The sequence below is a fragment of the Micropterus dolomieu genome, linkage group LG13 (assembly GCF_021292245.1).
Source record: "Micropterus dolomieu isolate WLL.071019.BEF.003 ecotype Adirondacks linkage group LG13, ASM2129224v1, whole genome shotgun sequence".
NCBI lineage: Eukaryota > Metazoa > Chordata > Actinopteri > Centrarchiformes > Centrarchidae > Micropterus > Micropterus dolomieu.
In genome coordinates, this window is record NC_060162.1 from 28,722,395 (window position 1) to 28,732,565 (window position 10,171).

At 39.8% G+C, this 10,171-nt stretch overlaps 2 protein-coding genes across 3 annotated transcripts in view; both read left to right on the forward strand.

The window, feature by feature from the left end:
* Positions 1-10,171, forward strand: part of LOC123981397 (ras-specific guanine nucleotide-releasing factor RalGPS1-like) — a 131,994-nt gene that overhangs the window by 36,297 nt on the left and 85,526 nt on the right. Inside the window, exon 7 of the mRNA XM_046066186.1 lies at positions 1,447-1,536. Coding sequence (XP_045922142.1) covers positions 1,447-1,536 — 90 coding nt within the window. The remainder of the gene's footprint in view (positions 1-1,446; positions 1,537-10,171) is intronic.
* Positions 3,695-10,171, forward strand: part of LOC123981400 (endophilin-B2-like) — a 14,177-nt gene continuing 7,700 nt past the window's right edge. The window contains exons 1-4 of one of the 2 annotated variants that reach the window (XM_046066191.1): positions 3,695-3,881; positions 8,025-8,166; positions 8,828-8,839; positions 9,791-9,919. In XM_046066191.1, coding sequence (XP_045922147.1) covers positions 3,819-3,881; positions 8,025-8,166; positions 8,828-8,839; positions 9,791-9,919 — 346 coding nt within the window. In that variant the 5' untranslated portion in view covers positions 3,695-3,818. The remainder of the gene's footprint in view (positions 3,882-8,024; positions 8,167-8,827; positions 8,840-9,790; positions 9,920-10,171) is intronic. The other variant, XM_046066192.1, reaches the window with a different exon arrangement.

The following is a 10,171-nucleotide window of genomic DNA, read 5'->3' on the forward strand; positions in this document are numbered from 1 at the left end:
TTCCCCCCCCCCCCCCCCCCCCCCCGCCAACAAAGCCGTCTCTTTTTAATCACCACTGGGGTGGTGCTGGTGCAGTGGATAAGATACATGACTTTGGTGTGACAGACCCGGGTTCGAACTCACTGTGAGACACCATTGTGTCCCTGAGCAAGACACTTAACCCCTCGTTGCTCCAGAGGCGTGCGACCTCTGACATGTACAGCAATTGTAAGTCGCTTTGGATAAAAGCGTCAGCTAAATGAATAAATGTAAATGTAATCACATTCATAAAAGCAGCAAAGAGGATAGTTTTTTTACAAAACACAACATCTCTTAAAGCCACCGGCTGAAATAAAAAAAAATACAAGTCAAGCCTGACTTTTGAACTACTGTTTTTCTGCACATGCATTTATAAGAGCAGTATTCAGTGCTTTTACAAAATGTAAAACATTGCTTAATGCCACTCTCTGCCGAGTGCATGCATCAGTGGCAGTAGCGGCCGGAGTTTCTTTCTATAAGTTTCACATTGCTGTGTGGCTTTAGCAGATGCTTCAATAAACTATATTAAATTATTTGAGGTTGAAAGCTTTTTGCTGGTCGCACAAAGTTTACAACGGACGACAATGTTCTTTGTGATGACTGTGACACAATAATGGCAGTACTCACAGCTGTGGAAAGAACTCCTCTCTCCCTCGTTCTCCGTTCTTCCTTTAGCTTTTTGTCTGACAGCAGACTTGAACAACATAAGGTCCGGTGCCGCTGACCTGCCGTGCAGTCGCGCATTCATGTCAAGAATAGTGTGTTTAGTAAAGCAGCATTACTTGGATTAGTAATTGTAATATTATTACAGTTTTGGAAATAGTAATCCCTTAAACTACTAGTTACTGGGAAAAGTTATAATATTACAGTAACGCGTTACTGAGTAACATCAGTGGGGCCTGTGTTGGGTAGTAAAGCGTTACTGCCCAACACTGACACACTGACACAAATGACATCTCTTGAAGACACATGTCAGATTTCACACAGCTCCCTGTGGAGACACAATAGGCTTTATGTGCTACACTTTGATTTAGAACATTTGTGGAATTCCTGTTTAATAATCCATAATAAAGATGAAAAATATGCAATAATGATTTCAATAAAGACATTACAGGGACACTCTGGACGTTATCCAACTGTGTTTACAAGCTGCGTAGACTAATGAGTTTCATGTGTAAAAATGGCATCGGAGTATGTAAACAGGGTCATTTTGATAGAATCCAGCACGACCCATACTAAGGACTGAAATTCATGATATCTCAGCCTCTGCTGCTTTGCCTTTTGATTTTTTTTTAAAAATCTGCCTCTAGAAGTCCCCATCTTTGATAAAGTGCAGTACTAAATCAATGGAGTTATTGTTACATACACACACCCAGACGTGCGTGTGTGTGTGTGTGTGTTATGTTTTTGTATGTTTTTATTTTTCAGGTGAGCTTTTGGCTGGTGAGAGAAATCTTAACTGCCCAGACGCTGAAAATCCGAGCAGAAATACTGAGCCACTTTGTCAAAATAGCAAAGGTGAGTTCAAGTTACTGGATAAATGCTAAAGTCTTAACACTATGAGACACATTTAATGTTTTAGTTATTTGCAAGTTGTCCTTTCAAATAATCTAAAAACCTATGCCCAGATCCCACTGTTTGTTAACTTCTTCTTGTTTGTTCAGTGTGTTTTCAGATTGATATTGAGCATTGTTCTCTGACATGTGTTATCATACTATCCATTAATCAGTTAGTTGTAGTCAGAGATGCAAATATCGTGATTTCCTGCAGTTGATTTTGTACTTTTTTGTAACAAAAAGTAACAATTCTAACTTGGTTTAATTGACAGTCTTTTTGTGTTCTTGAAACATTTTGTTACTATTCTAAAAACTATGTGTTTTCAGAGGACAAAAACCTGTTGATTGCCTGATTGCATGAAGTACAATAGGCTCGGTGTGCTGTTTGGCAAGATTTTCAGTGTTATTAGGAAATCTGTCGTCAGACATGGAGATGTGTTCAGAAATCTAACCCAGCAGCTGTTGAACAGTTAGTTTTTTAGTGAAGATTTTTATTCCATAAGTATCTGCCAGTTGCTTGTAAAGCAATTGTAGCATAAAATCCAATATAGTCTGTGAAGCTGCAGCATACAGGAGCTACCCAGGTACTTTTACACAATAAGAGGCGTGATAGAGAAAGCAGACATGCTGATGGCAGGAACAAAATGGTGTGTCTCCTCTTGTGGTCTGATCAGGGAATAGTAGCAGGAGTTTTTCCCAGAGGTCAGTGTGTGGGATGGAAAGGAAACATGGAACCATGACATAATCTTTTTGTCAAACTGCAATGATATTGACTTTTGAAATAAAACTACTGAAGCACGCTATGTGCCTGATGGTAACTATTCACAAACACAGAATGTGTCATCATGAGGAATCACTCTGCAATTATGGATTAGAGCTTCAGCTATACAGAGGTGTGGAAAGAATAAGGAAAGAAATATGAGATTATTTCAAAAGTATTCATTATGGTAATTAAGTATACACTCAACTCAATGCATTTAGGCATGTAGACGTGGTCAAGACAACTTGCAGAAGTTTAAACCGAGCATCAGAATGGGGAAGAAAGGAGATTTAAGTGACTTTGAATGTGAAACTGAGGCTACGTTTCACACAGGCTCACCAACGCTGGACAATAGAAGATTGGAAGAACGTTGCCTGGTCTGAGGAGTCTTGATTTCAGCTGCGACATTCAGATGGTAGGGTCAGAGTTTGGCGTGAACAACATGGAAGCATGGATCCGTCCTGCCTCGTATCAACGGTTCAGGCTGCTGCTGGTGGGGTAATGTCCTCATGTCCATCCCTTTCTGAACACAGTGTATCATCTGCTGACGGCTACTTCCTGCAGGATAATGCACGACGTCACAAAGCTCAGATCATCTCAAACTGGTTTCTTGAACATGAGTTCACCGTACTCCAGCGGCCTCCGCAGTCACCAGATCTCAATCCAAGTGAGCCCCTTTGGGGTGTGGTGGGACGGGAGATTCTCATCATGGATGTGCAGCCGACAAATCTGCAGCAACTGCGTGACGCTATCATGTCAATATGGACCAAAGTGTCTGAGGAATGTTTCCAACACCTTGTTGAGAGTATGCCACCAAGAATCAAGGCAGAAGGGGGTCCAACCCGGTTCTAGCGAGGTGTACCTAATAATATAGTGGACAGTGAGTTTACCGTTCCCATAGGCCAAGAACTAAGGTCCATCCTCAAATGTCAATCTCTCCAATTTAACATAAATATTAATTATTCCACAATCCACAGACAACCCATTGACAGTCAGTTCACTCAAATTACGAAAACCGCAGACCATGGATGTGTTCTGTATCAATACATTAATGATATTTTCTCACTTTCCTCTTCTAACATGTAGTGGGATTGTATTTGTTGTTGAGATCTGTCTGAGATTTGGAGATGAATAGATTCAATAAACTCAGTGTACAGAGTCTCCCAATATTCTCCTCTGGATAATCCCCAGACCTGTGAACCGTTTTCACTGGAAATAAACTAATTCCTACAACTGTGTTGACATGTATTCTGTATTGTATGTGGATGCGCTGTACCTCCACGATGGTGGTGGAGTCGTGACTTTCAGCCCGGTGCTGTGGTCTCTTTAAACGCAGGGCAGACAGCAGATTTCCGATCGTCCACGAAGCGGATTACAGCTTCAGTGCTGCGTCTGCTGCTACATCATCTCAGCTGATCCGGAGGATTCCCTCTGCAAGGAAACAAACAATTGCCCTGCCTGTATGCTCAGCTCAGCACGACACCATGGATTTCAACGTCAAAAAACTGGCTTCTGATGCAGGGGTCTTTTTCACCCGGGCAGTGCAGGTAAGCCGGACATCGTTTGCTGGACCTCCCTGCAGCCCCCCGGTGCGTTAATGTAGGTTGATTTACCGACACACTGTAACTGCGTCCTGCTGGGTGAAATATAGCCGTGGGCCATTGTTCTGGACTTATACAACATTCACAAAGCAGATCTTGGTGTTTTAGTTTCCGACTGTAAAAATGAAATCAGAGCCTATATTTGGTCGGTTATGTTGATGAGCGGGACCCGCGCTGTAAGCCGATAAAGGTTTGTCAAGCCTTGATCCATTATTGAAGGCTGTGATCGAGTGTATCGCTTATGTGACACCAGCAGACTCCCTGCTCCCCTCCAACTCATCAACGGGAAAGGGCTTTTTATGGAATGGACGGCAGGGGCAATTAGCTCTTTATTGTATAATATATCTTACATTATTCACGCCTACCTGCCCAGCGACGTATTGGATAAAACTTCACACCAATCCCCCTTCAAAAACGTGCAATATGTTGATTAATGTTGTTTAACGAACTGTGCATAGCTGATGGAACCACACCTACTGTCACTCTCCAATCGGTATGGTACAATATGAAATTCGGTACCCACGAAATACACTTAAAAGCATTTATTTGATTTCACTGTAATTTTTTTGAATCATTGTTTCTCATTTGGTTCCATACCTAGAATCCCCTTAAAATGCCATCACGGTAGAGCAGTGTGATCACATATAAACCCTAATTTTCTACTTTAATTCAGTTTAATTTAATCCAAACTTCATAACGATAAGTAAACTGTCTTATGTCACGTTGTATCATTATTATGCTTCTGCTAATTTTCAAGAAAGCTTTGAAGTAGAAGATCTTACAAGGGAATTATCTGGCCTCTAAATACATGGACTGTTTTGACAGCTGTAGATAGCCAGATCTGAAGCAGACCAGTATATGAGGGAAATAGTTATGCACAATTTGAAGAATGGAGTTTTTAATCTGGGCCAAAACCTCACACAGCATGCAAGCCGGTGCTGTTGTCGTTTTATTGGTGTGAAGCATAAACTTTTTAATTATTAATTTGAGTCCCATACAGCAATTAGACACATGGTGTTTCAGTGTTTGACCACAAGATGTGCCCCCATGTTCACCCTGTGCCTGCACTTACAAGTGTGTTAGCTACTGTAGCTACATTTCTGACCACATTCTGCAGTGTCTGAATGGATCCACGAATGAAGTTTGCTTTTCTGGAAGCTTTGTGGGAAACACAGGAAACCACTGACTGTAGAGGAAGTAGGCCAAAAAAACTGTAAAAAACTACAGATGACAGTTTTGCACAAAATAACTCTTGGAATTCCTTCCAGACTACCGCAGGCTGCTAATGATATTTACCATTTTACATTTCTCCATACAACTGTCAAATGACCCAGCCAGAGTAGGAAAAACCTGCTCCGGGGCTCCGGTGCAAAATATAGCAGACCCTTTTGACCCGCTCCCACCCGCTTTGCATTTCCTGTTGCCTTTAAAAGGCCACAGCAGAAAATCTTGTTTTGCTGACCACCAGTGGTTTGATTCCTCAAGTGGCTGCAGTTACTATGTAGAAGTGTACTCTGGGGTGTGTCAGTACACCATAACATCACTGTTGGGTGTGGTTAGAAGTGTTATAGTTTTACTAAATTTGTAGGGTCCAAAAACTGGGATTTCCCCCCCTCTCTTAAATCTGATTTTTTTTTTTTAAAACCTTCAGGTTTTCTACTGATTGGCGCCTCTTACCGTTATGGTTATCTTGGCACTCATGTCAAGGAACCATTGCATTATTTAAGCTCAACTACCTTGAGATGGTTGCAAAGCTCAAAAATACTTAAAAATGGAGGTACCTACCACTCTCCCTGATGGGTCAGGCAAATGCCATGAAGATGGTTGTACTAATTCATGTGTCTTCTTCAAAAGCTACCCATCTTTCTTGCATCCTTTTGTTTTAGACTTTAGACTTCATAATCATGCCCTTTATTTGGGCAGGCCCGACCCATTTCCAAAAAACAGCTACAAAAACCCATAGAGGGGGTTCCAGTGTTTCATCATATTCATAATTTCTTACCAGGTCAAAGTTTTCCACAATTGGGCAGAAAAGGGCCTATAAAAATGAATGGCTTTTATGTTGATAAACATTTAGGCTGTTTCAGCTAGTTAAAAGATAAATTGCTACGCCTCAGCTCATCCAATTTAAATTATATCCCCTATATGTCACAAATATAAGTTTGAGGATTGGACTCACCTCTTCTGGTCATGCATAGGTTCTGGCAGGAGATTTTTCAGTGGTACAGTGTAATAAAGCAAGTCATCCCGGAAGGTCATTTTGCTTTACTGGGCTGTTCTGAACACTGCTTTCAAATACCATATGAGAGTCAACTGGCTCTCATGTTTGGCATGGTTATAGCAAAAGGGTTAGTTTTAGGGAATGGAAATCTTCATCCCCCATTATTTTTTAAATATGGCTCAGTATTATAATTTCTTATTTATATTTGTAAGATATGAGGTGCTGTATGTCTAACTGTCAGTCTAAGTTTGCAAAAATTTGGGGACAGTTTGCGGATTATGTTTGGCACAGGGTGTCTAATAAGTGCATATATTCATGTCTGTTTTGAGAAACACCCTTCACTTGCTCTGACTGTCTACCACTAACGTCTCTATGTGTGTCTCTGCTCATTTATTGTCGGTCCCTGTTGGTCACTGTTCTTGGTTTCCTGAATACTCTGCTGGACCTTTTTATTGTAGAAGAAGTGGGTACTTCCTACACAGCTTATTTTCAAGGGTCAATCATTAAAATAATTTTACAACAAAATGTTGTGTAATGAAATTTACGTTATTTGTCCCCTTATGCTACATACACGCACATGCAAACAACACAGAACAAAATGTAACAAAATACTATTAGTTTTGATAGAGTGAGGAGGATGAATATAAAAGTCTCACTGAGGAAAGAAGCTGCTCTGCAGTCTTTTGGTATGACACTAGATACTTATGTATCTCTTGCCAGATGTCAGCAGGGTGAATGACCAGTGATCTTCTGAGCAATTTTCCCTTAAAAAGTACAATAAGCATGTACAATCTACTAACAGTATAGTAATATATATTTAAAATATTCTGCCATTTTTGTGGGTAAATAGGGGCTTAGGGGTTTGGTTTTTGCTGTTCCCTCCAGACCATGTGCTCATCAGCCCATCTGTACACCCCAACTCCTCACACTTTTCCTCAAAAACATTGATGGAAATGCAGAAATGTGAAATTAATTGCCTGAAAGATCTGAAAGATAAAATGCATTGACTGCACTGCTGAAAAACCTGGAAGCTGAAATGTAAAACTGGTCAAATTCAGATTTGGAAAAGTCGAATAGAAACACAAATGTACTTAAAGAGCATAAAACCTTTACATATGATTTGTTTCTGTAGCTGAAAATCTGCATAAATATTAGTCAAAAGAAAAAACATAAATAACAAATAAATTGCAAAGCATTGCTGAAAATGCCGAAATGTAAAATTAATTTCCAGAACTGGAAGTTGAAATGCATTACCTAAAGAAGCTAAGAGCTGTAATGTAATGTATTGCTAGAAAAGCTGGAAGCTTAATTTTAATATTGTCAATGGTTTTCACTTCCATTGTAATACATTCTTTTAAAAGAACAACATTTTAAAAGTATAAATGGTAGAAAAAAGTTGAATAGAAGAATAAATGTCCCTAAATAGCAAGTTTTAACATTTGAATGGTTTCTGTAGCTTAAAATGTGCATGTGTAAAAAGTTGTAGTTGACCAGGAAAACATATTGAAGAAAAAAAGCCAAAGCATTGCTGAAAATGCAGAAACCTGAAATGAATTACTTATTTTTACTTACTTTTAAGATTTAGGTTCATTACCAGTTTCCTGTTACAGATAGTGACTGTTTATTTTGAAAACGAGCCTCACCTGGAGATTTTTGTTAAGATTTAGATAAAACTGCCTCATCCTGAGTTCCCAAGATACAGTTACTTTTTGTGTCTTATGTTTTGAAAAGCCTAGCTCATCCTGAATGTTTTGATAAACTGTAAATTATATATACTCTGTGTGTGTGTATATATATATATATATATATCTTGTTAGCTGTGATTACAGTGTTCCTGCAACACTCAGGATCCTGACTTTGTCTCCAAGTTCACAGAGGAGAAGCTGGGCCAGGCTGAGAAGACAGAGCTGGATCCTCACTTAGAGAACCTAATCACTCGGGCTGATGGCACCAAGAACTGGACTGAAAAGATCTTAAGACAAACAGAGGTGCTCCTGCAGCCCAACCCAAGTAAGAGGGGGAAAAAAAAAATGTGAAAGACATGTGACCTTTCAATCAGTCCATCCATCTGGAGTCCCAGAAGACCTTTAAATTTTTCATTTAGCTGACGCTTTTATCCAAAGCGACTTACAATTGGTACATATGTCAGAGGTCGCACGGCCCTGGAGCAACTAGGAGTTAAGTGTCATGTCACAGAGGGGGATTGAACCCAGCTCTCTCACACCAAAGGCATGCTTCTGCTATCCACTGCTCCATCACCATCCCTAGAAACAATGCATTACATTTATGGCTTTCTGATGAGTCAAAAGTATTGTAAGTAAGAAACATAATTGTACATTTTGCATTATTTTGTGAATATATGTTAACTAGTTGGCAACATATGGCATTTGACACTTCTGGGACTCCATAGATACTGTTTGAAAGCAGGAGGCAAACACCTTTCGCCTGTCATTTTGAAATGTGTTAAGGAAAATATCTGTAGAACTTGTTTCAAAGCTGTCTTCTATGCAGCAGCTTAAATTAATTTGTTCTAAGTAGCTGTTTCTAAGCTACTTTTGGTAGTCCGATGTTTATTTGATATATACTGAGAATGAATAGAACAGTAGAATAGATATTGCTAGTAATGTCTAACTCTTGATGTATTTTGTATTTTCCAACCCCCATGCTCCAGTTGACCACACTGGTAAGTAATTTCCCATAGTGCTGTGTAAGGAAAGACTGCATGAACTCATTGTACTTGAGCCTCCTCAACATTATCAGCACAGATTATATACAGTGTAGCATACATACAGACCTACAGTGTGGTTCCACTTTTTTCCACTTACAGATACATCAATATAGATGACTGTATTGTATCACATGTTGAAACTGAAATGAGACTGAATATGCAAGAGGAGAGACAGTCTGCTGTGCAGGGAAGGGACTGAATATGTGCAGATACAAAGAGGTGTTGAATTACTAATGACCTTCCCTGCAGGAAGACACCTGTAAGCACTAGTTTATTGGATACAGCCAAAGCTGCCTTCATGGGTAAATTCTCTAATAAAAACTGGTGTTCTAATGGCTAATTATGGTTAGACAGACAGAGTCTAAAATAATTGCCAGCAGCACGAACATTAAAAGCAGGTTGCTAGAGGAAGCTCTAAAATATTGTAATTTTTGGTGCCACTGTTTTTTTCTGTATAAATTATTATTTTCCTGTAATTAGGTTCCTGAGTTAAATTATAGTAAAGCTAATCGTAAAGCTTCTGTAAATGTGCGTGTATAAAAATGTATAATTATGACAATTTCTGTCCACATAGACCCTTAGAATAAAACCAGCCTTATAAGGGCTCGAGGGGGTGTCGAATAACTATAATGACTCACATGGTGAATTCAGCATAATGTCTAAATACTGCTTTAAGTTATTTTGCTAATAGGTTCCACTTCGCCCTTATTTTCAATTGTTGTTAAGTGACTGTCAGTGAAACTCCAGACTTCCTGCATCTTGTTAATGTGTAGAGCCAAGCCTTCCAGAAAAGGGAGGGCTTATTACCACTGAGCCATTGAATGAATGATGATGAATGAATGATCAAACAGTTTTTCACCTGTTGTGTACAGTTTGACAGTGATCTCTGTATCATCTGTTATTTAGGTGCTCGAATAGAGGAGTTCATCTATGACAAGCTGGATAAGAAGCTTCCCTCCAAGGCAACCAATGCAGAGCTGCTGGGCCAGTACATGCTGGAAGCTGCCAATGAATTTGGTCCGGGGACGCCATATGGTCAGTGGAGCTGTTACTGAAACCTGTATTGTTGCAGCTGATGAGACTTACGGCATGTTTCTGCTTGTCATCACAAAGTACTAGAAAGCTGGTTTGCTTTCCAGAAGCAGCATTTTCACCACCTAATATCATGGTTTCAATTACGCTCCTCCAGTACTTTCCTTGCTTTCTAGAACTTGTCTTCAGTCTGATTTTCAGTGATGTGCCTAGCTCAGCTCAACATTCAACCCCCCCCCCCCCCCCCCCCCCCCC